The sequence below is a fragment of the Cupressus sempervirens genome, chromosome 3 (genome assembly GCF_028749045.1).
Source record: "Cupressus sempervirens isolate cs-2001-9-10 chromosome 3, ASM2874904v1, whole genome shotgun sequence".
In the NCBI taxonomy this organism is placed as follows: domain Eukaryota; kingdom Viridiplantae; phylum Streptophyta; class Pinopsida; order Cupressales; family Cupressaceae; genus Cupressus; species Cupressus sempervirens.
Window position 1 is genome coordinate 596,600,986 of NC_143120.1, and position 27,968 is coordinate 596,628,953.

The 27,968-nt window shown below is 33.9% G+C and overlaps 1 protein-coding gene and 1 long non-coding RNA gene across 5 annotated transcripts; both read left to right on the forward strand.

Annotated features, from left to right (window-relative positions):
- The first annotated feature begins 4,827 nt into the window (after window positions 1-4,827).
- Window positions 4,828-13,318, forward strand: LOC149568081 (casein kinase 1-like protein HD16). Of its 4 annotated transcripts, none has more exons than XM_089821091.1 (17): window positions 4,828-5,045; window positions 5,482-6,093; window positions 6,305-6,430; window positions 6,581-6,654; window positions 6,759-6,828; window positions 7,001-7,056; window positions 7,165-7,236; window positions 7,320-7,414; window positions 7,666-7,732; window positions 7,945-8,074; window positions 8,177-8,395; window positions 8,741-8,871; window positions 11,600-11,774; window positions 11,917-12,007; window positions 12,214-12,371; window positions 12,492-12,680; window positions 12,774-13,318. In XM_089821091.1, exons 2-17 carry the CDS (start codon window positions 5,674-5,676, stop codon window positions 12,831-12,833), a joined length of 2,133 nt encoding a protein of 710 aa, XP_089677217.1. In that variant the 5' UTR covers window positions 4,828-5,045; window positions 5,482-5,673; the 3' UTR covers window positions 12,834-13,318. The 4 variants fall into 4 exon arrangements, with proteins under 4 accessions (XP_089677217.1, XP_089677216.1, XP_089677215.1 ...); XM_089821090.1 differs by having other exon boundaries at window positions 5,555-6,093; XM_089821089.1 differs by having other exon boundaries at window positions 5,565-6,093.
- On the forward strand, window positions 12,888-27,411 carry LOC149568082 (uncharacterized). Its single transcript, XR_016362487.1, has 4 exons — window positions 12,888-13,023; window positions 13,945-14,098; window positions 26,650-26,738; window positions 26,955-27,411. It is a non-coding gene; the product is annotated as an uncharacterized LOC149568082 (long non-coding RNA).
- The last annotated feature ends 557 nt before the right edge of the window (window positions 27,412-27,968 follow it).

Here is a 27,968-nt window from a genome sequence, read left to right on the forward strand (position 1 = left end):
ATTAGATAAGAGAAAGAGGTGAAAGGGAACGAAAAAGAAAGAATCCACACAAATGGAAGGAATGTGCAATGGTAAAAGCAAATGTGATAGATTTCAAAACAAACAAAAACACAAACACAATGAGAAGATAAAAGGTTAACTATAAAGAAAGCCAAAGTCTATTTAATTAAAAAACAAATGATCCGGAACAATAATTTGAGAGGGAAAAACTTACAATACTATGAGATGTTTATCGAGAGTAGGTTAAGACCATTTGTAGTTATGAAGCACTTTATAAGGAACACTCTAAAATGTTTCTACATTTTCAATCACTACCATCACACATATTTATGCACCAAACCATTCAATTGATCTCTGCCTCAACCCATGTAAATCAACCTATTTATTTAACAAGACCATAAATAGATTGGTGGAGGCTTGTTTTGAAAAGTAGAATGACAATCCCCATACCATGCAAGGAGGAAAAACCATTCGGCCTGTGTAGCAACTTTGTAAAAATTTCACTTGTAACAACCAATTTTTTTTACCTAGTATTGTTATTAAAAAAGTAAAAGACTACCGGGAAAAATACCAACAACCAATAGGACAAAAATAATTTATATTTGTGATGTCAGATTAATTTCATTTTTTTTTGGAGGACTCTAGTTTTTGACAAGACTTCTATATATCGTGCAATTTTCAAGAAGGAAACTAATATTTACAAGACTATTGAAAATATTAGTATGTTACCCTAATGGCATGGATTTATAATTTCCAAATTACATACCCAAACAATAATATTAAAAAAAAAAATGTTTATTTACACATTCAATTAAAGAAATGAAAATAAGTAAGATTTCCTCATATCAAGTATTCTAAGACATTATGAACATATATTGGATAACATATAGATAACTAGCAGTTGCACGTTTTTGTATGCGCAACGATGAGCCGATAGGAGTGTTTTCACTATGAAGATAAAAAATTTACCAAAAAAGATGTCAACTCAACTCACAAACTAATACGCCTTTGAAACCCTACTCAACATTACCTAGTCAACATTATAGACCACCAAAACTATGAGCAAACATAAATGTCTTTTTTTTAAATGACTTGATTAATTTATACCAAATAAATACATTATAGACTATAAAGAAGACTTTATAGTGATAGAATTTTTTTTTTTGAAATGAAAGAATCTAATAGTGCTACCATCCAATATTTTTTTGAAATAATTCTAACTTATGATAACTATTGTTTTAATTGGTGAAAAATTAAATATCTCTCTTTGAATTTATTTGGTAATAAAAGTTGTAAATTTTTTTATTAATATTATTTGCATTCCATAAATAGAACTTAGCCATAGTCATTTTTACATTTTAATAAATTATTGATGTATTTTTTTTGAAATCAAAGAAATCAATTGCTAATTTCTAACCAATATATTATTTTAACTAAATTTATACCGATAAATACGTGATATATTATAGAGAAAATTGTATAATAATATTTGTAATATTTTTACTAATAATTTTTAAAAAAAATGCATTATTAATATTATTTACATTTTATAAATGGTACTTTAATCATCTCTATTTTTTATAACTTGCCAAAACAATATATTTCTAAAAGCTAATATATTTTCCTTATCTTATATCTCATCTCTTTCTTACATGTTTTTGCATAGCAATCTATAAAATTCTTATTAAATTCAAAAAACAAAAGACAATTCATAACCTCAATAAATGTATTTGAATGATAAAATGCAAAATAGACATTTTCATTGTTGAAGTTGTGTCTTTAGGAAAAACACCTTCACTCACCGACATTTCATAAGAATTTTTTTTTAGAAATATTTTTAACTTATGATAATTATTGTTTTTAATTGGTAAAAAAATTAAATATCTCTCTTTGAATTTATTTGGTAATAAAAGTTTTAAAATATTTTATTAATATTATTTACATTCTATAAATAGAACTTAGCCACAATTAATTTTACATTTTAATAAATTATTGATAATTTTTTTTTGAAATTAAAGAAATCAATTGCCAATTTCTAACCAACATATTATTTTAACTAAATTTATACCGATAAATGCATGATAGATTATAGAGAAAATTGTATAATAATATTTTTAATATCTATACTAATGATTTTTTAAAAAATACATTTTTAATATTATTTACATTTTATAAATGGTACTTGTAATCATCTCTATTTTTTATAACTTGCCAAACCAATATATTTATAAAAGCTAATATATTTTCCTTATCTTCTATCTAGTCTCTTTCTTATATGTTTTTGCATAGAAATTCATAAAATTCTTATTAAATTCATAAAAAAAAGACACAATTCATTGCTTCAATAAATGTATTTGAATGATAAAATGCTAAAATAGACATTTTCATTGATGAAGTTGTTCTTTGGAAATACATTTTCACTCACCAACATTTCATAAGTTTTTAAATTTATAAACAAATTCTTAAACAAAATTAGAAACTGGGTCTCTTACATCCTCATGATGGATCAAATCTTGACACAATCATACTCCAAAATTCAAATAAAATCTAATGGATTGTGGAAATCTTATAGCACTAAAATTAGAAAGTGGTTAGAGAATTAGAAACTTGCCAATGATAATTAAAAAGTAGAGGAGGCTCAATACAATTTGACTATTAACTTAAGTAGATTTTTTCAAGTTGTTAAAAGAATCATAGCCGAGTGATGGCTAAGAAAACTTACTTAAAGCATAAAACAAAATAATTTTTAAAAAAAAATTAAACCATTTTTGTGATGGTAAATGTTCCCTAATGTTTGGATTAGAGAAATCATAAAATTGGAAATTTATATTGTGTTGATTGATTATGAATAAATTCTGAGTCAAGAGGCTATGAATTTTTTTAAAGGAAAACATATAAATATCCTTAAATATTCTCAAGATAGAAAAATAACCATTAAAATGACACATACAATGGTATAATTGATTTTTTTTTGAAAATTTATATTTCTATTAAGATAGATTGTGTTTTAAATCTAAATAGAGTATAATCTAGAATATTAATGAAAAAATTCAAATCTAAATAGAATGTAATCTGGAACATTCATGAAAAAATTCTAATAAACTATACTCAAGGAAATCTGAAATAAATAAAAACTTGATGTTTGTATTTTTTAAAAATCTCATGTAGTAGAAACACAATACACAATTCGTCTAGAGAAATAGCGTACTAATTAAAATATTCTCACTGGTTCATAGCTCCAGGTCAAAGCGTTTACCCCTCTTCAAAAAAATAATTAAAATATTCTCTATTCCATCGATTCTAAGAAGTGCAACATATAATTACTCAAAATAATCATAGCTTTACAATATTTTATGACCTATTCAAATCGTTAAATTATTCAATCGTACAACCATAATATTGAATATTAATAAGAATATTAATTTTGAACCTTAAAATAAGAGTATTTAATCTATTAACATATCTATGAATACACATTAACAAGATGAAAAAAAAATTCTCTAATTCCTATCCAATCTAAAAACCCACATTTCAACAAATTAAATGTCACATAGTCTCCCAAAGTTAGTAAAAAACTCCATCTCAGAAGCCAAGTTTCTATTGTAACAATTTCATTACCACAACCTCCAAATACTCTTGATCACAAGTTTTCGGCAAATTTAATGTTCTATTGCTAAAAATTTGCATTGGAAAAAAAGTGTAAGTTGTGGCTCAAAATTATTTCCGCAACACAAAAGCTAACCCCTAAAACCAACATGCCCTCCCAAGAAAATCGTCATTGATAAATTGTGGAACAAATTTGTGTGGAAACTATTGAATCAAATAATAGACAAAAGATATGGCATCTTGGCATTGTTCCATGGTAGAAGCAAAAGGATAAACCCCTGCATCCACCTCTTTTAGTACTTATTATAATCCATTGCATAAATGAAGAGAAATTATAGTTGAGAATTTAACATTAAGAGTCAAAATATTTTATAGAAATAGTGGAAAATATAGAAATTTAAACTGAACAAATAAATGGAAACTTTCTAATTATTAACTAGTTTTTTTAAATCATGAAGAAGGAAAGAGTTTTTATCCTTTATCGGAAAATAGTCTTACAAAATTTTCGGCAAAAAAAAAAATCTGGGAGTTTTAAGAGTCAAAATATTTTATAGAAATATTGGAAAATATATAAATTTAAACTGAACAAATAAATGAAAACTTTCTAATTATTAACTGGTTTTTTTAAATCATGAAGAAGGAAAGAGTTTTTATCCTTCGAAAATAGTCTTACAAAATTTCCGTCAAAAAAATAAAATCTGGAAGCAAAGCTCCCACAATAAGCCTATCGGCTTAATTATCCTAGACAAAAATAAGTTCCTAAAGACAATTTTGTTTTTAACTAATATCAAATTTTTAAAATAATTTTATAAACTTTTCGAAATATAAATACGTACCTAGTTAATTTGCCATTAGGTATTTAGGAATGTTTTAAAAAAAACAATTCGTGAATGACACTAAAACACGAAAAACCCTCGTTTTTGTCTAGGTCTCCCGATTGATGGAGCGAGAGAAGGTGAGCATGTTTGGCTTCTTGTTGGCAAAGCCGGTAAATTCTACGGTGAGGAAAGACGAATGTTTTTAAATTCCAAAATATCTACGAAGGGGCAACTATATAGGATATAATAAATATTTATGCCGCATTTTCATTTTCATTTTCATTTTCCCTCTCAACAGAGGAAGATTACAAGTAAGCAAATCACGTGGAAAGTAAACCATTTGGAGAAAGCAAATTCGATTAAGGAAATAATTACAAGGAAGAGAAATGACGTGAAAAGAGTCGGTGTTGCAGCCTATCTGCCTTTGCCTCCGCCTCTCCTTTTTCTGGAGGGAGGTAGTAAATATAACACGAAGACGAAGAATCAAGATCCTCGTTTGGAAGGATCCTCTTTTTTAGCATACAGATCCTGCAAATTTTTAATCTTTGCCGTTCTTACTTTCGAACAATCTGAGCTTTTGATTCATCCGGACTTCTCAAGCCAATCTTTCTGCTATCAAAGGTATTTTGTTTTTTACTCGTATGCTTTGCTTCTTAGAAACAGATTTATCTTTCATTATCAAGAAATCAAATTTGATAGATTTTGTCTCGATAAGGCGTAATTTATCTGCTTAAGGCTTTTTGCGAAACTGAAAGGTTCTCGAAATGGTAGCGATTACGAGGGCTTTCTCGTGTTTCATTTTGTTTAATACACAAGAGGCATTTTCCCATTGCTGTGTTGCCGCTTCGATTTAGATAAAATATGGTGTTTTCTGTTTGTTAAAACACTTATTATGTGGCTATATGAAACGAAAGAGGATACGTGGTAGATGCTTCCGTACGGATGATTATAAATAATCGAACTGCTCGAAAATAACCTCAAAACCTAATCTTATTGTGAGATTGCATTCTTTTTCGGTTATTTGAATGGTCGGATTTCTTGACTGTTTGGCGATTAGGAGTCGCAGTTCTGCAAAGGCTAGCAGTTAGGTTAGATTAGGTTTTGATTTACTGAAGATTCAAGGCGTTCAGGGGTTTGCAGGCGTGTAACTTATGCAATTATTTTAAGGGAAGAAAACCAAGGGAGGAAAGGGTCTTTGGTTGGGAAAGGTGGATAAATTTGATGTCACTGTGAATTGCATGGGGAAAGGATGCCAGAGTTGCGTAGTGGAGTTCGCCAACCTCGACTGAAATCGAAACAGGTTCAGAATTTGGTAAACTTGCCGGAAACCAATATTGATCAGGCCTTGGCAGAGCAGCTTCCTAACAGAGCAACCAGGCGAGCTGTAGGAAGAGGAAGGGGTTCGAATGTGCCTGCTGTAAAAGTTGCCGAAGCGAAGCCTGCTGGTGGTGGTGGAAGACAGAGGATTGCTGGTAGGGGCAGAGGTGTTAGATCTACTAAACTAGAGGCACCAGTTGAAGTTTTACCTTTGGTTGGTCAAGCAAGAGCTGAACCTGATTTGAACGGAAGAGACGCGATTGCTGCCAAGAACCAAATTATGGATGAGAAGAGTGGCGACAAATTACTAGGAGGAGAGGAGGAAGGAAGCACCACGCCACTTCCAGAGAGGGTATGCATTCATCCTACTTGTGCAGTTTAGTTTTTATCATGATATAAGTATATGATAAGCAAAGTATCTTCTAATCTATACTAAAAGATTATTATCAATTAATGATCAGGAAATGTGCAATATAGTATGTGCAAATTTACTTTTAGGCCATGAATTTTTTTAATTTAATATTAATCCAAGAATTCTATTCTACTCTCATTTGGAAATGCAGGTTCAGGTAGGAAATTCCCCAATCTACAAGATTGAAAGAAAGTTGGGAAAAGGTGGGTTTGGTCAGGTATATGTTGGGCGAAGGGTAAGTGGTGGTGCAGAACGCACAGGACCAGATGCTCTTGAGGTACTTATATTGTTTGCTTGGAGAATGTTACATGATTAGCATGTTTCCTACAATATAGTTGCTAGTTGTGACACTATATCCTGACTAGTTATTATGAAGGATAATGCTTATATTTATAAAAATGAGTTTTGCTTATGTTTTCACATTCAGGTAGCTTTAAAGTTTGAGCATCGCACAAGTAAGGGATGTAATTATGGCCCCCCTTATGAGTGGCAAGTTTACAAGTATGTATCTTCATCCATAATCAGTAATAATTAACTGTGTGGCTGCAATTTTTGAAATTTGTAATATCTAACATTCTGCTACACTTGTTATTGTGTTGTTTCAGTACTCTAAATGGAAGTTATGGATTGCCTTGGGTACATTACAAAGGGCGTCAGGGTGACTATTATATTCTGGTAGTATAGCAGTGATTTGTTCTTCTCTGTAGTGTATTTATCCTAAGAAATCTGGTGGTATTGTTTGAGTTTTCAGGCCATAATACAGTTAAATCATATATGACCTGGTTAATTAATATTCTGATTTCTTATTAGAGGTTCTCATGGTCCAACTATTCAATATTTTACATAGGTTATGGACATGTTAGGACCGAGCCTTTGGGATGTATGGAATTCATCTGGGCAAGCGTAAGCTATTGCTTGTTTTGAATAACCTATCAATCTATGCATTTGACTGAGAGTTTGTTTATCAATGGAATAAGCACTTGACGTCTTGAGGGAAATACTTTTGAACAGGATGTCCACTGAGATGGTTGCATGCATTGCTGTGGAGGCAATATCAATACTTGAGAAACTTCATTCTAGAGGGTATACCTACTTTTGAAGTAGTTTGTTACATTGATTTTTTTTGCTGCGCATTATTGAATTGAGTTCCAATGCATTGGTTTCAGTTTTGTTCACGGGGATGTGAAGCCTGAAAATTTCTTACTTGGACAACCTGGAACTTCTGATGAGAAAAAGCTCTATCTTGTAGATCTTGGATTGGGTAAGATATTTCTATTCTATTTTCTTACCGAGTTGTCTAATATTTTTTTAAAATTAAATGCCATCATCCTCAATATGATCCAATTGAAGGTACTTGATCAATTTGTTCTTAAGATCTACCTTTGTGAACTGTTTCCTCAACCAAGTTTTTTGTGTTTATCCTTTACTGCTCTTTTTCCAGATTTCATTTATAAAACCCATAAAAGTCAACCGTTGTGTTATGAACATTAATTTATTTTTTCTTTTGTGTAGCCTCAAAGTGGAAGGATTCATCATCTGGTCTACATGTTGATTATGATCAGCGTCCAGATGTCTTCAGGTTAGTGTCATTTCATTACAATTTTTTTGTCTTTATTGTATTGTTTATATTGATGAAGTCTCCTATCAGGTTAGGTTCTATTGTTTTAGGTACTTAACATATTTCTTGAATGGGATGCTTGTAAAATGGACTAAGTCGATGTGTCTTAGTATGACATCGAAACATATCAGAGGATGATTTTCTCAATTAATGTTTGTTATCTCTCTCTTCAGAGGTACTGTAAGATATGCAAGTGTACATGCACATTTGGGGAGAACAGGAAGTAGAAGAGATGACCTTGAGTCATTGGCATATACTTTGATATTCCTTCTCCGTGGCAGATTGCCTTGGCAAGGCTACCAGGTATGTATAATAATCCTGTACTTGTATGTTGTTTTCTGGGGCTTTCTTTAAGAATTTTCTCTTTTTCATGATTCCAATGCATCCCTTATAATTTTCTTGCAGGGTGATAACAAAGGATTTCTTGTTTGTAAAAAGAAGATGGCAACTTCTCCTGAAATGCTTTGCTGCTTCTGTCCAATTCCTTTCCGACAATTTCTTGAGGCTGTGACAAATATGAAGTTTGATGAAGAGCCAAATTATCTTAAGCTAATTTCTCTTTTTGATGGCATTCTTGGTCCAAATGTATCTACAAGACCAATCAATACAGATGGAGCTCAAAAGGTCAACAATCTTTTAATGGCCCAAGTTTTGAAGTTCTGAAATTGTTTGCAATGTGGATTAGCTCTAATGTTCTGAAGTTGATAAGAATAAAGTTTTGGCTTGGGATCTCTATGAATATTAGAATAGAAAGAATTTTTGAAATCTTGCAGTATATTTATGAAGTCCTTGGAATACTGTTTGCAGAGTTGTTAAGTAAAGAAACTGTCTTGAGTATGACTAAATTCAAAGTATTTGAGAGCATTAGAATATCACCTAGATTTCTTAGAGTTCTATTTGACACCTTCTTACCTAGATGATGACAAATAATCATCTAATGTCTTATATTGATTTTGTGCAAATAAACAGGCTGGTCAGAAGCGTGCAAGGATGATGATTGATATTGACGATGATGAACAACCCAAGAAGAGGGTTCGGTTTGGAGCTCCAGCCACACAGTGGATATCCGTTTATAATGCCCGACGACCTATGAAACAAAGGTAATGCTTTAAGTTCCAGACTAAAGCCATGTGAAGGCGATGACATCCATTTTGTAGTATAAAGGACAACATGTTTTTCATTCCCATGGCTGGTGTGGAGTTTCAAACTTTATTCAGTTCATTTCTATTTGTTACACTTATTTTGTGTTCTGAATTTCTAAGAAGTTTATGTGGATATATGTTTGGAGCACAGATTTAGGCAAAAGTAGGGAAGTTTATTTTAATTTTTTGTTCATAGTTTAATACACATCTAGGCAAAAGGAATTAGCAGATGCATAGAATTTGTCTTCTCAACATTTTCATTTGCAATATTGTAGAATCCATATCCCAGTTTTATTAATGTAGTTTAAAGTATAACTCATTAGTGTGATAAATATCAAATAATCTCCTGAATTTGGTGAAGTCTTGCTTGCCGTTATAGAGTGAAATGTATTTCACACTAAAGGTTTTGTTAGTGAATTTGTAGTAAAATATCAAGGAAGACAGAGCACAAGTTCTATGGGATACTGATAGAGTGAAAAATAAAATCCTACTTATCCCCTCATGCTAAATGTAATATTGATATCTACAACAGGAGGAGGAATGCTAAATGTAATATTGATATCTACATCAGAGAAGATATCCTTCCTGTGATACGTATCTCTGAGTGATAGTGAAGTATGGGATGTGGTTGGTGCATGAGTATACAATTTCTTGGTTGTGGTTGGAGCATAGGGCTAATGATTTAGGGGCTGGATAAATAAAGTAATGAGGAAGTAAGTGGGACTAGGGACATTGACTCTTTGGGTCTTTAGCATTATCATCTATTGATCAAGGATCAAGACTGGAAATAATTAAAACATGTTCAAATAATTAAAATATTAATCATTGTAATTAATTTGTTAAGAGGATATAACATGGACAACCATTGATTGGTGAGGGTGACTGAATTCTCACTGCACAGAATTGACATGTAAAGAAACAATATAACCGGACTGTAATTTTTTTTCCAATCAGGGCGGCAAGCAAGGTACTGAATCATTCCACCACATTTATTTTGTGTCCTGACTCTTATCCTTTGCCTGTCGACATTATAATGATTAAGTCTCACTTTTGTTTGCTTGTCTTTATCATTATTTGATTATTGGCTTTGTAGTGTTCCTTGTTTCAGACATAAGCATACATGGGTTGCCTTTTTCTTTTTTTCATGTCTAATCTGCATGAAATTTTGTCTGCCTATTTTAGATCTTGTCATTGGATTTTTACTAAGTTATATCAAGGAATAGAACAGAAGTTCTATGTCATTCTAGTTTTCATTCCATAATGCCATACAGCCATACTGATGCCTACAACAAGAGAGAATGCCCATTCTCAGCACATACATACTCTTTTTGGTTGTGGTTGAAGCATAGTATGAAGCCTTAAAGCATTGGATAAAATAAGCAGTAGGTGACATGACAAAGTATGTTAATCTTTAAGCATGAATATACACTACTCAAAGACTAATACTGGAAAAAATTTAAACACCTTCAAATTTTAAACTAATTGTGATTAATCTGTCATGGGAATGTGTAAGTAGACAATTATTGGTCTATGAGATCAATCAAGAGTCTCATCTATGCAAAATTGGATGTAAAATGAAACATTATGATCACATTATGACATGCATTATCCTATAATGCTGATGTAAGCACTTGATTGACCTGCCACATTTGGTTTATATTCTATTATTTGCCCGTTGTTTCATTCTTGTGCTCATTGTCTTACTGATTTGTGGCAATGGAGTATCCCTTGCTTCATTAATCAGTATATGCAGGCTGCTTTTTCCCATTTTAAATATTTGTTTATAGAATACATTTGATTATATTTCCATATAAATAGATTTTATATGATGCAAGAAATTGTCTATATTTAATTTTGTTGTTTTGAATATATGTATGTCTATCTTATGGTTTTTCGCAGATGCAATATGTCAGTTGTCTTGATAAAAAGAAAAAAAATGTCCTCTTTTAGATCCATAACTAAGCGTACCAGAACCATGCAAGTTCTGCATTTTTCAACATGGTGCACGTTTTTGATAGAGTTTTGAATTACATGACATTGCAAGCATTCAGTCATATTCAGGCGTAATGTATTTTTATAGGATGTAAAGGTTTGCTTCTGAAATTTAAACGATATGGTCGATCTTCAATGTGTTTATAACTTTATATTCTAATACAAAGGATCCTTGAAGTTTTTATCACTATATTAGGGATAAGTGATGGATGCAAAGGCAAGTTTAGGCTCATTTTTATATCATTTAATTTGTTTATGCTTAAGCAAATTTTTTATTTGTTTTTTTCTTTATATGACACGTCTAATTTTTTCTGATTCTAAAAGCGCTTTTTCAACATTGCATCCTTCACATTAGTTTTCTCTGTGAGGAAGTTATTCTGAATTGAGTATCACCTGTTAATGAATACTGGGCCATATACGTGATACACCATTATGTTAGACACAATAGTCTTATATCTCCTATACCACAAACTATTATTTGTGCATTGATAAATATCAACATGCATGCATGTGCATTGTACACAAATGCAACATATAACTTGTAAATTGATCTTTGATTAGCTATAGTTTTCTCTACTGATTTTTTGAGTAAAATTTTGATTGAGAAGCATTTCTTGGAAAATTAAATTTATTATGACTTTTATATGACAAGTGATGCACTTAATCACCTCCTCTTGAAAATTAATTTGGCTAGATATCACTACAATGTTGCTGACACCCGACTTCACCAGCATGTTGAGAAAGGAAATGAAGATGGATTGTACATTAGTTGTGTGGCTTCTTGTACAAACCTCTGGGCTCTGATTATGGATGCAGGGACAGGGTTCAATTCTCAAGTTTATGATCTTTCTGCTGTTTTCTTGCACAAGGTTTACTATCTCTGTCACCTCTTATATTGAATTAATGTGATCCTATTATGAATAAATTTGGTCAATTGAGTGAATTGCTTTGCTGTCAGGAAGAATTTACTGCAGGAGTTCAATTAATATTGCAATCTTGCTTTTTTAACAGGAATGGATTATGGAACAGTGGGAAAAAAATTATTATATTAGTGCCATTGCTGGTGCAACAAACGGCAGTTCATTGGTTGTAATGTCCAAAGGTATGCTAAGAATTTTCTATTGTATGTAACAATCATTGTCTTTTGCAATTATTTTGAGAGTTTTCAAACATTGGCCACATGTCTACTCTGCGATCAAGTTAAAAAAGATTTTGAGTTTTGTTTGTTATTGCCATGGTTCATTTAGTTCTTCGAGGGAATTTCTTGCATTTTCATTCACGTGTATAACTGGCCTTTATTTCTTCTAGGCACACCCTATACACAGCAGTCATACAAGGTCAGTGACTCATTTCCATTCAAGTGGATCAATAAGAAGTGGAGAGAGGGCTTTTACGTAACATCAATGACAACTGCTGCTACTCGCTGGGGTGTAGTTATGTCTCGGAATGCAGGGTTTTCAGATCAGGTTTTTTAATTATATGATCCTCTCTAAAAAAGGCACATTTAAACCAAAGATTATGCATCTATATTGCACTTGAACATCGTTTAAGTAGGAAACTTTATGTGAAATGTTGGTCATTTGTAGGTTGTCGAGCTTGATTTTCTCTATCCAAGTGAAGGTATTCACAGGCGATGGGAGAATGGTTATAGAATAACTGCTACTGCTGCAACTTCTGACCAAGCTGCTTTCATCCTGAGTGTTCCAAAGAGGAAACTGACAGATGAAACTCAAGAAACCCTTCGTACTTCAGCTTTTCCCAGTACACATGTTAAGGTGAGTTATATGGCACTGAATGGTGTACCAAGAGCAAATTAATTACATGAGTATTGTTAAAAAAATAATAATTTTGGTGTTTTTTTTTTCCAGGAGAAATGGGCCAAGAATCTTTATATTGCTTCAGTATGTTATGGGCGCACAGTATCATGAACTTGTCTCCTCATATGTCAGTATCATGAACTTGTGTCCTCTTGTGTCTGCTATCCATGATCAGTAAGGCACCACACTGATTGGACAGATCATATAGCATTGGCAGATGATGTGGTTTATGGTACATGATGCTGATAAAATGCACTGTGAAGTGGCCAAATGATAACCTATTCTATGCAATAGCCTTCAGGTTTTATGGCTGATATTATTTCATTATGAATTAGTGATCTATTCAGATAACTTCTTGTTATATGGTGCTGCAATTTGCGATATTGGTTACAGGAATCAATACATGTTTTTTCAAAGAATGCTCCAGTGCCTGTAGCCTTCTTTACTTGGCTGGTTATTTTGTTGACTTTCATTTGAATACCATTCTTTGCTTACAGTGTTCAAATGGCAGTATGATAGCATACCTGCTTAATCTTCTGACAATTCAGCTTACTGATTTTTTTATTATAAAAAAATGGCAATCCAGCTTATGTATAGTTGCAGCTGTTTTCTTAGGTCATTGCTCTGAATTTTCAACTACTGTAATCGTGAATGTATAGTATTTTTATAGTATACATATAAACGATAATGCAGTTCTATCACTTGTTCAGTTGAGTGGCAGGGTTTTTTCTGTGTAAATAATACGTAGGGAGCACACATCAAATACTAATTAATATTTAAGCAACATAGGTATGTCGGCAAGAAAGTTAATATGACATTTGATTCATTTGTTTGGTGGGGATATCTTCAGTGGCTTAACACTATCAAGTTAATATGTAAGTTACAATAATCTTCTTGTCACACATCAGGTTATTTTTGTTAAAGTAAAAATTAAATTAGTCATTTTTTTTAACAGTTCTTATCAGTTGATTAGTAAGTTTTTCCCCTGTATTATCTGACCGCATATTTATTTAATGTTTTGAATCTTTGCTTGTGTGAATCACATACAAAAGTCTATTAGGAGATGGCAACTGGGAAGCATTTTTTTAGGTAGATCAGAGATGATTCTTGAAATGAAATAAGCTTTCTTTTAAAGTTGATGGAACATGGATCATCCTCTCTTAGATGAAGAAGTAATAGTAGTTACATTTACTAAAAGAAACTACTTTTGGGTTCGGTGTAGGCATACATTAAAGTTGGAAGGGTGGATTCTTGAAGTTTCTTCATGTTAAATGTCTGCTGTTGGGGTACACAATGAAGTACATCACAGCTGGAAAGATGGATTCTTGATATTCCTTTGTGCTAAACAGCTCTTCCTGGTAGTAGTTACCTTTAAGGTAAGCGTTTTTGTAATTTAATTAGTCAGTTATGATAAGAGGTGATTTGTGGTTGTATTATTTAGTGCTATTCTCAAAGCTCTTAATTTAATCTCTTGTTATGCTAAAACCATGAGCAATCATGTTGCCAGTTTTTGCAGTTGTGAACTAAATTTGATAAGAAGATTAAATGCTTGAGTATCATTTTGCAATCATTTCAATATTTTGGCTGTTTGACCAGTCTATGAGTGATTATTGTACCTAAATACAAATTGCGTATTCTTTATTTCAATTTGTGATAAAAATGTTGATTGATTCTTTTTGAAATGTCACTCACATTTCTAGTAGGCGTAATATTTTGTATGTAGTTATCTTCGAAACATAGCTGAAATCATTAGCAGCAATAAAAGTTCATTTCTAGATGCTATAAACTTATGTAGGGGTGAATTTTACAAGATTGGAAGTACATAGCAGGTTTTATCTTTCATGGTAAGAAATCAGCAAATTGAAAGATACAGAGTTTTTTTTATAATTTCAAATTTGTTGAAACTGGGTTGTAATTAGTTAAAAGAACAATTTTCCATGGAATCAGAAGCAAACCACAGAGTCTAATTACTAGGAGGAAAAAATGGAAACAAATTGTGTCAATAATTGTAAATGTGAGTTTTCCAGACACAATCATAATTTCATCACAATTTTTTTTGTTGAAATTCATTGACTACTAGTCAATGAGAAAGCTGCAGCCTGATAAAATTGGTTTCCTGGCAATGTGCAATTTATCTCAATCCTCACAAGTATGATCTGAAAATTTGAAATCATTAGCTAGCTAAGAGGTTGTTATCTATATTCAATCCTAAAATTTGTGTCCTGAAGTTTAATAATCCTTGAACATGTTGATGAACCCAATCACTAATGTTATGTATAACTTCAAATTTTCCCTAATTCTTGTAAGACTGCTATTTTTGTGTGGAAAATATTCATTTACTGAATTATAAACCCTTGCAATTATCAATCCTTGAATAGGTTACCTGGTAGCTTTTATCAGTCTTACACAAGTTCCCCATTTATTTAATGTATTAATGATTTGCACTTAAGCTGCCAGCTTCAGGAGAATATCCAACTGCAGAATAAGGACCATATAAGTGACTAAAAAAATTACTAAAGTTTAAAACACATTTGGAAAACATTAGCATGTGAAAGGCATTAGTAGTGATACCCATATTTTGAAGAACATTAAATATTCAGAAAGAGTAAATTGTAGATCAGCTAAACCATTGAATGTTGTGATAGTTAAAGAGTAAATGGAGAATAATGTGTATTAGTTACATATGATTTTGGGCGTCAGTTGAGCGACGTTGGCTTCATGATAGCTGCAATTTGAACAAGCTGATTAGGACTTTGTGTAAGGTTTGGATTGTTCCTCTGTTTGCTTCGACATGGAATTGCCTAAACTGTTAAGCAAATTGTTATTGAGAAGTATTATCACAGTTGGTAAGTCAATGATCTGTCTTTAATTCAGCCATCTATTTATCTGCAAAGCGTGCATATTGTGAAATAAATCACACGTTTTTATCATAAACTGAGACAAGAACTTTAATCGACTTCCATACTGATCTGGTTCTTGGTATTCTTGGTAAGAATACTGTGCATCTGAATGTATTTTGGGGCATTTTCTTTTTACTTCCTCTATTTTGTGATGCCTGCTACTGCTGTATATCATGCCATACCATTCCTTTAATTCAGCCATCTATTTATCTGCAAAGCGTGCATATTGTGAAATAAATCACATGTTTTTATCAGAAACTGAGACAAGAACTCTAAATGACTTCCCTACTGATCTGGTTCTTGGTATTTCTTGGCAAGGATACTGTGCATCTGAATGTATTTTGAGGCATTATCTTTTTACTTCCTCTATTACGTGATGCCTGCTACTGCTGTATATCATGACATACCATTTCTGCAATTAATTTTATTTCCTTTATCTTCTTTTCCTCAGTACAGTTATTACAGGGGAAGGATGCCTCAGAAGTTTTCACCGGAGAGTATTAATGAGATGCATGTTGAAATTCTTTGACCATTCTCTTGTTCATTCCCATTTTGTAGTCTCGAAGTTATTCCGACATAGATTTTGAATGTTTAGGTTGCTGTCCAATGGGCAAAGGGCTTGTTATGAAAGCAGGTGGCATCCAAGAATTTTCTTTTATCAGCTTTTTTTGATACTTCAAAACCAAGTCCACCCAAAATTTGGTCTATATACTTTATATAGCAGTCGCCATCTTGTTTTTATCCTCTGTAATGCTTGCAGAGGAATTATATCTGAATATTGTGATTCTTGTCCAAATCTAAGCCTATTCTTTTGAAAAGAGAGATCATATGGATTGGCATGGCCTGAAGAGAAGCTTTGACTGGTTGTAGTTTATCTGTCATTGTCTGTAGTTTTCCTTTTTGCCAGGTTAATTTGTCTTAATTTTTATCAATTTTTCTGTTTATCTTTATTGATTTGTTGTGCAGCATAGATGATCTTTTGCCAAGTAGCATTCAAAATACATGACCAAAATCAAACTCCAGAAATCTCATATTTGATTTTGAATGCAATTCTGGATGTTCTTAAAAACTAAAAGGATTCTGGACGCAGTTTTGCTGATCTGCATAATTCTCAGAGTTTTGACAATGTTTTTGAAGTTTAAAACCTCAGTCATAAACATTGGGTTCCCTGGTTATATCTATATCATCTAGCATTGCAAACAGGTACAAGGATGTGGTGCCCATCTACCTTGACCCTCTGGTGCTTTAAGTAAATCAGCAGGAATTTCTTTCACTAAAACCAAGAAATGGGTGTGCCAAAACTGCTCCAAATCCATTGCCATTAAGCAGCATAAATGAAAGTGGACAGGAACATAATTGATGAATTGCAAACCGACTCAGTAGAGGTCTCTTTATGTTGTTTGGCATAAGCTAGGAAGTAATCTTATATTTTATATTGCATAAAGTAACAGCTCAATAGCTGTAACAAAATAAGCATCTTCTTTGTTCGGCATTATGATGCAGGAGCATCTTGCATGGGAAAATTATTGAAAAAAAAAAAAAATTGTGGAGGAGAGAGAAAGTGACGAAAATTAGAGGAGAAATAATTAAAAAATAAAAAAGGGGAAAAAGGAGAAAAGAAAGGAAATGATGATTTCTATTTTCGAGGTGCATAGGTGGCATAATAGAAAAATAAAATAAAATAAATGGTTGTCATTCCATTTATCGAGGTTTGTGGGTAGAATTCTAGAAAGTTATGAATATTGTAGAAAGTTGTGGAAGTTGTAGAAGGTTGAGGAATTCTAGAAGGTTGTGGATAAGTCATGCATGGGGTGGTAAGTGCCTATTTAAGCAATGCATATGAGCATTTCTGAAGCAAGCTCAAGAAGAAGGTGGAAGCTCAAGGAGAAGCTTGAGAAGTGGAAGCTTGAGGAGTAGAAGCTCAAGGAGTACCTTGAGAAGGAGAAGCTCAAGTAGTGGAAGCTTGGGAAGGTGAAGGCTTCAAGGTGTGAAAGAGAAGGAGAAAGTGAAGAGTGATTTTTCCTAAGTCTGTAGACAGAGCGCCGAATGTGAGGCAGTTTACAGCAGGATTGTGGTGGAATTGTGAGTGTGTAGACAAAGTGCCGAATGTGAGGCAGTTTACATTTGGATCTTGGATTAAGTTTGTGAGAAGAGCTAGTGACTGCGGTTTAGAAACAAGGAGGTTGCTTGGTGGCTTGCGAGCACAAGTTGAGATCTTGGAAGTTTCTACCAGAGTGTGGATCTGGACTAGCTTGGGTTTGGATTAGATCTTGAGAGATCTTGTAGAAATGTTATTGTAATTGCTAAGGATTTTCAAGTTTAATAAAATTTCTTGGGAAGCATTTATCTCTCTCTGTCTTCATATTGTTGCATTCTTAGTTGTGAGTTGGTAGGGTGGTGTGGCCCTTCGTTGGTGGTATCAGAGCAGTACTACATCAGTGGTATCAGAGCAGGAGTTCCTGAGTGTACAAGCAGATCGCCGAAGTGTGAGGCAGTTTGTACCAAGACCTTGGTTGGGTGAAGTTTATTAGAGTGGGTGTTGCTGAGCGTGTAAACAAATTGCCGAAGTTGAGGCAGTTTGCACTAGGACCTTGGGAGGGCATGTAGATTGATGGATGCAAAGATGGAAGATCGAACTTGTTGAGGCATGATTGTGGAGAGCTGGTGGATTGCAAATCCATTGTCCTAGACTTGTGATGTGGTTCCTAATTGTTCGTGCGAGGTGGCAGGTTGCGATCTGACTTGCAAACAATTTGGTTGTCACAAGGAGTGTGGGAAGGATTTGTTGCAGAGGGTTTACGAAGATCTTGGGAGATGGCTCCAAGAGGATTGGACCCTAGGATGATTGCGAAAATCCATAATATAGTGGAGAGGAATTTTTCTAAGATGATTTCTCGGTTGGATGCTAGATTGGCTGATTAAGCTAAGAAGGTCAAGGTGGAAGAGGATGGTTTTGCTGATTAGTTTGTGGAGCCTGATGTAGAACCTGCAGAGCAACTAGAGGTTGTTGCTAAAGATATTCCTAATGTTGTTGATGTTGGGACAGAGGTTGGTTTTCATGATCAGTTGATTGAGTTTGACATGGAGACTGTAGAGCATTTGGTCATGGATGATCTAGTTGATGTTGGTGGTGACTTGAATGTTGCAGAGCACTTGGTCATGGATGATCCGGTTGTTGGAGGTGAGTTATGTATTGTGGAGCATCTTGTTGTGAGCAATGAGGTTGCTGGTGTTAAGAGTTTGGCATGTATTGATGGTGATCTACATGTTGGTGCTGATATGGAGTTTGTTGTTGTTGATGCGGGGTTTGTTGCTACGGGTGTGAATTCACTAGTTGCTGATGTGAATGAGGGTTTGTTGATGAAGAATTATGTTCAGTTTGTTTTTGGGAGTGAGCACGCTGATTGGATGGTTGAGATTCTGGTGTTTGATAGAGTGATGCAGATGTGGAAGATTTGTATGGTGGTTTTGTTGTCCCTGTTGAGGTGGAAACCTTTGGTGAAGATGAAGATGGTTGTAGATCTTTCTTTTTGGCGTCAAAGTGTGGGACACACTTTTCTATCTACCGAGGGAGTTTGATGCAGGAGCATCTTGCATGGGAAAATTATTGGAAAAAAAAAAAAAAAAATTGTGGAGGAGAGAGAAAGTGACGAAAATTAGAGGAGAAATAATTAAAAAATAAAAAAGGGGAAAAAGGAGAAAAGAAAAGAAAAGAGGATTTCTATTTTCGAGGTGCATAGGTGGCATCTAAGTCACAAGGTTCGAGTTCGAGTTCGAGTTCGACAAGCATGAAGTTCGGATGAAGTTCGACAAGTCAAAAAACTCGAAAAAAATTCGACATTAAATTTGCCTCATGTAATTCTTCAAAAAATATGTTATTTATCATTATTATTGTATGTTTGAGTTTAATGCAAGGAACTTTTCAATTCATAACTACAATAGAAAACATCTTTTCATGTCTAACAATATATCCAATATATAATCAGAATAGTTTGAGATTACAAAATAGATTTGAAATCATTACAACAAAAGATATCACATTTATAAGATATAACCCATAAGAAACATGTGAAATCATGATTACAAAGTTCTTTTACTATCCAAAAGATAGATCAGCGTTTTATACTTCAAAGTTTAGAACTTCAAATAGCTCAAAATTAGCAAAAGTACGAAGATAGTTCTTGTCAAAATATTATAGTCAAAAGTCAATACTATTAAACTTCAAAAAAGCTCCAGGTTATCGAGAGCACTTGGCTGATTTACTCTAGAATCATCATCAGTGTCACTACTTAGCTCATCATCCAAGAAGTCTGGTTCCTCTAGAGGTCCAGTTGCCATGTCTTCTGAAATTCCTTTTTGTGAGGAAGATGTGGAGTCCTTTGCTGATTGGTTCATGAGCAATTTCAAATTGCTACGAACATAGACAAGATCTCCCAACTTTCCGGACAGCAGCTTGTTCCTCTTTTTAGAATGAATGTGGTCAAAACAACTCCAATTCCTCTCACATGCTGATGAACTTGCTCCCTGACTCAATACTCTAATAGCAAAGCGCTGTAGTTCAGGAGTTTGTGCCCCATAGCTCATCCACCATCTAGACCCAGTTACCTCAGCTCGTGTCATGTCATATTGTGCTGCTTGCATTCCAAACATCCCTTCTGCTTTCTTGTATCTCCAACATTGGTCCTTGATCAAAGCTGCAATGTTTTGATCCGGCTCATACTTGCTAATGGCATCATAAAGCCCTACCATAATTTCACTATCACTTTGTCTGTCAATACGAAATAACTTGGGCTCCAAATAGCAAGCTGCTGCATGTAGAGGTGTGTGCATCATTTTCCACCTAAAATCAACTGCCTCCCATATCTCCATGTAGTCTGCTTCCACATTCTTCAATGCTCTCTGAATGGATTCTTTACAACGGTCCATGCTTTCATAAAGCATGCCAAGGCAAGGAGCATCACCATCCACCATACGAAGAACCTCAACAATTGGACCACATATGCTCAAAACCTTTGATCCACTTTCCCAAAAATTGCTGTTTAAAATGATTTGCTCTATGTTCTTCCCCTTAGCACTTTTAGAAAGTGTTGAACCTTCCCACTCATTAGAACAAATCACAGATTTCAAAGCTGCCTTTTCTTCAATTACTCTCCTCAATGTGATATAGAATGAAGCAAACCTTGTGTCACAAGGCCTCAACAACTCTCTCGATGCATGTTTCCTGTAAAGACTCAAGGTGAGACGATGGTTTCTAATGAAATTTGCAACTGATCTCCCTCTATAAATTGCTTCATGTATCCATGGGAACTTGGCCAAGTCATGAAGCAACAAATCCAAACAATGGGCTGCACATGGGCTCCAATAAATCTGTGGGTATTTCTCTACAATCAGCTTTCCAGCTCCCACACAATTCGCTGCACTATCAGTAACCACCTGAACCACATTTTCTACCCCCACTTCAATAATAGCTTCTTCTAATATCTGGAAAATATATGCTGAAGTTTTCTTTTGATCGCTGGTGTCAATCACTTTCAAGAACACAACTCCTTCAGGGGAAGCCACCAATACATTAATCAAAGGCCTCTGACATATATCTGACCACCCATCACTCAATACAGTACAACTTGTTGCCTTCCAAGAGGCTTTGATCACATCTAACTTTCCTGTCACTCTGCCTTTGGACCTCTCCAAAAGAGTTGTTCTCAAAGCTTCTGAAGATGGAGGTGTGTAGCCTTTACCGAACTCTGCTGTTTTCACAACTGCATTACGGAAATGGGGATTCCTTGCCGCATTGAACGGGACAGCACCAGTAAAGAAATAATCAGCCCATGCATCATCAACCTCTTGTCTCTCTATTGGTTTCCAAAAGCTGTTTAATGTTCCACTCTGTTTCATTGAACCTATGGATGTAGACTTGAGAAAACTAGAGGATGACACAGATGTGAACCTAGACACATCATCTTGAATTCTTTGTTTTTTCTGTATCTTTTTTCGATCAGCTTCACTCAAAAGGGTTAGTTCTCTCTCTATATCAGCTACCATTGCATCAGTGACCTTTGGACATGCTCTAACACCTCCTCCTGCACCCCCACTGATACCAAGTAAGTGGTCTCTTGCCCTTGTTAGACTTCCTGTAAAATCTTTCGTACAATTAGTACAATAGAGTTTAGCACCATCTTTTGTCACATATTTCCATACTTTAGACTTTGATTCTTTCGGAGCCATTCAATTACAGCCTGCATGATGCAAAAGAAAATTAATATTAAAAAACAATCAATATTTTCTTGAAAACGTGAAAAGGAAATATAAGAAATAATTATTTCAAACTCTGTAATGAAATATGAATAAATACCAAACTTTATTTTAATTAACTAGATACTAAAATAACCCTTTTAAACTCTTATAAAAAAATTAAAATATTCTAAAATTAAAAAATATTAAACTTAAAAACTAAGTAAAATCTAATTGTTTTAAAATATAAAGTAAATACATAATACTTTTTTAATGTTTTAATATACATTAGCTTTTTATTTTATATACAAATAATAAATAATAAATAAAAAGTATATAGTATAAATAAATTAATAATATTTATTATTAATAACAAATAATGATATTAAATCAAACTATTTTGCACTTTGCTTTAAAAATAAATAATACATACACAGTTAAATAATTACGCAAAGGAAATATTAAAAGCTTATGAATATTAATATAATGTTTTAATTTAAAAATTTATATAATAATTTAATATATATAAAATTCTATTGTTTATTATTGTTTTATGATAAATATTGTTATATTTATATTAAAATACAAATCTAATATTATTTGATGATTAAAATCTTAATATTTTATATTAAAATAACCTAATATTGTTTTATTAAAATATTCTATTTTTTTTTAATCTTAATATTTATAGCTTATAAGTTATAACTCTTTATGTATTATAATATTTTTAAAACTTTTTAAAATAAACAAATTTTAAAAGTTATAACAATAATTTAATAACAATAATAATAAAAAACAAAATTTTTAAAACATTATAATGTTATAACATTTATAAAACTTTACAAAACAAATGCAGACGCAGGGCGCAGGACGCAGGACGCAGGAAGGAAAGGAATGAAGTTTGAACAATGGCGAACGGTTTTGCCTACCTGAGACCTCTGCCGTCCACGTGAGCCTCCCTCTTCCCTCTGCCGTTCGCGTGAGGTTGAACCAGTCACGACTCACTGCAGCGTCCAGCCTGCACTCCAGCATCCAGCCTGGAGACGGATTTTTCAGCCCCAGCAGCCGTTACAAACAGGCGTTTCAGCCTCTATCGCAGATGACCAGCAGGCGTTTCAGCTTTAGCGCTCAAATGATAGCTTTAGAAGCCTTAGACAGCGAACACCAAACCCAATAATTTGCAATGACGGAAAGCCTTTTTTAACAACTTTTTTAAGTCGAAAACCCTAAAACGGCCCAGAATAAAATAATATTTATGCAAAACGACAACAAAATAATAGCCGTACGAACTTGAGGCGAATTTTTTGATTTTTAAATTTATTTTTTAAGGTTCGCCGAATTTCGAATTTCAAGCCGAAAATTCGGCGAACCTTGTGACACAGGGTGGCATAATAGAAAAAAAAAAAAAAATAAATGGTTGTCATTTCATTTATCGAGGTGTGTGGGTAGAATTCTAGAAAGTTATGAATATTGTAGAAAGTTGTGGAAGTTGTAGAAGGTTGTGGAGGAATTCTAGAAGGTTGTGGATAAGTCATGCATGGGGTGGTAAGTGCCTATTTAAGCAAGGCATATGAGCATTTCTAAAGCAAGCTCAAGAAGAAGGTGGAAGCTCAAGGAGAAGCTTGAGGAGTGGAAGCTCAAAGAGAAGCTTGAGAAGTGGAAGCTTGAGGAGTAGAAGCTCAAGGAGTACCTTGAGAAGGAGAAGCTTAAGAAGTGGAAGCTTGGGAAGGTGAAGGCTTCAAGGTGTGAAAGAGAAGGAGAAAGTGAAGAGTGATTTTTCCTGAGTTTGTAGACAGAGCGCCGAATGTGAGGCAGTTTACAGCAGGATTGTGGTGGAATTGTGAGTGTATAGACAGAGCGTCAAATGTGAGGCAGTTTACACCTGGATCTTGGATTAAGTTTGTGAGAAGAGCTAGTGACTGCGGTTTAGAAACAAGGAGGTTGCTTGGTGGCTTGCGAGCACAAGTTGAGATCTTGGAGGTTTCTACCAGAGTGTGGATCTGGACTAGCTTGGGTTTGGATTGGATCTTGAGAGATCTTGTAGAAATGTTATTGTAATTGCTAAGGATTTTCAAGTTTAATAAAATTTCTTGGGAATCATTTATCTCTCTCTGTCTTCATATTGTTGCATTCTTAGTTGTGAGTTGGTAGGGTGGTGTGGCCCTTCGTCAGTGGTATCAGAGCAGTACTACATCACATTAAGGTTAGGAAGCTGTTGTTCTAGAGTGTTTCTCTTCTTCTTAGATTCTTCAAAGTTCATATACATCTCTTCCCACAATGTTTCTAATTTTTTGAAGAAGCTTGCTTGAAAATCTTGTGGTCCAGGGGCATTTTCAGCCCCTGGTGAATGCTCTTCTTTCTTGACTTTTTGAAATGGCGATCTGTTTTGTTAGGTTCTCATTATTATATTCTATTATCAAGAGCGGGGCATTTGTTACCTTACTATTTGCTGTTATCTCTGTGAATGTCAGTCTCAATTAAAAGTATCCCAAAGCAAAAAAACAAACAATTTGAGACATTATGTCCGTATTTTAAGCAAAGGGTTCTACTCTTTTAGGTAAGGATTTTATTGACTCTGGGTTTGCTTCTTTACTGTAGATATAATTAGGAACTTAGAGTTTTGGTCTACTTACATTGGCTATTAAATTCTGCATTTTTGCTTGCATGAGATTTTTTTCATTCGTACCAGCTGGTTGAATCAATTCATCAGTTCATTCTCCTTAATTGTATCTCAGTTTAGACCAGCTTTCATTTTGCTCTGATGAACTTGTAGATTTTTCCTGTCTGTTCTCCAGTAAAATATTTTTCAAATAATTTAACTACACTATCTTGTTTGTGTCATTACATGTTTCTGCTTCCGAGATGGGAGAAATCTGTTCCTCTTTTTAACATAGTTTTCCTCCATTCCAAAATTAAGTAAACCTCACCTAACTATTACCAAACTAGGTTTTCTGCCCCAGTTAATATCCTGCTGCATTTTTGGTAGGTCATTCGAAGCAAGGTTTTTGGCTATTTTATTAGTAACTCGTGTCATTCTGGTTTAAACGTTCCATTCCTTGTCTTTATTGCCAGTCATAGCTGATAAATTAATTTATAATTTTTTTAACTTATTCTCTCTGAATCTCTTTTAAATCTATATCTTTTCCGAATGGTAGATCTGCTCCTTCCTTTATCATTGCGCAGTTCAGCAAGTCCTCATTTTGTCAAATCTTCCCCATGGTCATTTTAAGTGTCCACAGAATGTTGATACTTTTTAAATCTGACTCACATTGGTACCCTAGAAAGTAATTCTAAATCAGGGTTGAAATAGGAAAATATTTCTTTCTTTTTAGGAGTAAGATACCTTTACTATGGATATTATTTCAGGGCATCAACAGTCTCTCCATTTATCCTTAATTTATCGTTGAGGGTCATCCGCTAGCGAGATTCCAAAAACTTTGCAAATCAGACAGTGGACAGAAAGGAAACTTACTTCCTCGACTGTGTAGAATAAGAACAGGACATTCATATGAAAATATAGGGAAATTTGTAAATATACATGACAAATATATGAAAATATGGATAGAGTATTCCGTTCAAAGATCATAGAACCTTAACATACAAGTTTACAACATCTCATTGTTTCAAAATACAATGTGCATTCAAAATTTCGAAATTATAGTTCATTGTCAATATCATATATGCATCTGATAACAAAAAATATGTAAATTAGATGAACATACAAAACCGAAATGCCCAAAGGCTTATTGCTGCCGTATAGTTTCATGTTCAATATAAATATAAAAATACATAAAAAGTAAACAAAGCACACAATTGCTGCTATTCCAGTACAACCAATTCTGACTCAGAATTAGTGCCATCTCCATCATAGCCTGTGGGAAGAAGGGCATCCATATCTAATGGAACCCCAGCCAATCCTGGTGGTTTTTCCACTTCATTAACCTGGACTGCATCTTCAGGATAAACATCCCACCATAATGTTGGAGTTTACCTATGCTGTGTGACGATCCTGAAGTCTAAGAGCACAATGCACTGCTAGCTTCTCCACCCATATAGTCTTACAGTATGAGTTTGATTATCCTTGTATACTTCCTCACTACCACTACTCTCACTGCTGCTCATTTTTATATTTTTTAGATATTGAAGAAAGAAGTTGAACTGAAACAATGCAAAAAAAATACAGACTACTTTTAGCTTAATTTTGAATAAAAACAAAAATGCAAGAATGGATTGATGACCAAATCACTCACCCGTTTCTAGCTTTTGCTTCCAAAGAATTACAAAATCACTTGAAAAGACTGTCATTGCTGCTGCTTTAACTCCAAACTTCAAACCCTTGCCGCTGTTGTCAAAGGAATACTAGAAGTAAATAACTTGAAAACTTTATGCATGTAAAAAGAATGCAAAAGGGGCACATATAAGCCATGTTTTTGGCTTGCTAAAGCTAAAACATTTTAATTTTCAAAATTTTAATAGATTTTTCACTGCCCGAAGTTGGGGATGGATGGGCAGGGGATGGCTACAGTGTCCTTGGGACTTCCTGGTGTCCCCATTTTCTCTGGGTGACATCCCTTGGTCGTCCCCAAAACATGTCCAGTGTAGAGATGGGGAAAGAAGGCCAGGAATGTGTCCCTGGGTAACCCCGGTTAAGAACTTTAAAATAAATTTAGACTTCATTTGAATAATTACAATTCAAATTCTGTTGTTTTATGTTTTTTCTTCGATTGGTAAAAGGCAGACATTAAGGCTGCCAGCACTCCAAAAATTTAATACACAAGCACAATTGCCCAACATAGGTACAAGGCCTACAATCACAATCGCCCAGCGAGGGTTTGAACCTTGGTGACAGCCTCAACTTAGGTGTTTCAACTGCTGCTCTAAATGGGTAAATATGCTTCAATTATAAACATGTGTGTGTATGTATATATTTGTATGTTACACTACGTTGCCATATCCAGATTAGTGATTTTGAAAACTGGCCATGTGCATTTCCAAATACTGTTCTGTATCCATGCAACTTGGACTTTAAATACATATCCAATTCTTTCCACGTATCATAATCTCACCTAGTCATTAATTTTGTCTTGCTTTCTCCTGTTAGGATCAGTCAAGTATTGAAGATAATGCTGTCAACTATCTGACAACCAAGAATTTTCGATGGCTAGCACTCTTATGTCTTAAAAGGTCCTCAAACCACAAAACATCTTGCATGCATTCTCTCTTAATTTATGTTGTTTGCTTTGTGTCACTGCGAAAGCATTGGTGCAGAGTTTGATCAATGAAAGAATAAAGTTTCACACTGAATAATTTGTTGCTGTTTATCTTATTCTGCTGAAACCATCATATTTTATTTACGTTCTAGTTGGCTTGACAGTTGTCTCATGCAATAGTCACATGAGTCAACTGTAGCATTTCTTACCAATCATTGCGGCTATTTGTCACTTGCCTATTCTTGAAGAGCAATTATGTAATTATTAAGCTACCAGATTGGTCTTTTGGCCTTGAGGAAGTTCCCTGTGTGTGATTTTTTTTTTTATGTCAAACGTTTTTACCCATCATTTCATTACTTTTTTGATAACGTACAATAGAATGTTTTGTAAAATAATGTCTTAAACAAAAGTAATCTCCCCCACTGCAAACATATGCCTGTTTAATCTATATTGTTAAAATTTAACAGAGAGAGTTGTCGAAAACTCTTTAGAAGAGCAGCTGAAGACCAATCGGTAAATGTCTGTCTCAGCTGATAAAAATTGCCATGATTTTGAGACTAACCACATTTTTGCTGAAAAAATCAGGAGATTGTTATTACTAGTGACTAGCTATACAAAAGTAAAGTGCTGCTTTAGCTTCTATGCTTAATTGGTGTATGATTTTGTCTAGTCTGGGTGCAATTGACGAGATTGTGTTTTCTTACTAAGGGCACTTGGTATGTTTTAACACCTCCCATAGTCATATTACTGATCTGAAAGCTAGAGGGATGTTTGTATCTCAAGGATTAGCTAGTCAGGTAATTATATAGGGAGCTGCAATCACACTGGTAGCCTATATGTGTTCGTAAAGCTGCTACATGTTCATAGAGCTGCTACAGGTGTCGAGTTAAATGCTACCGATATCA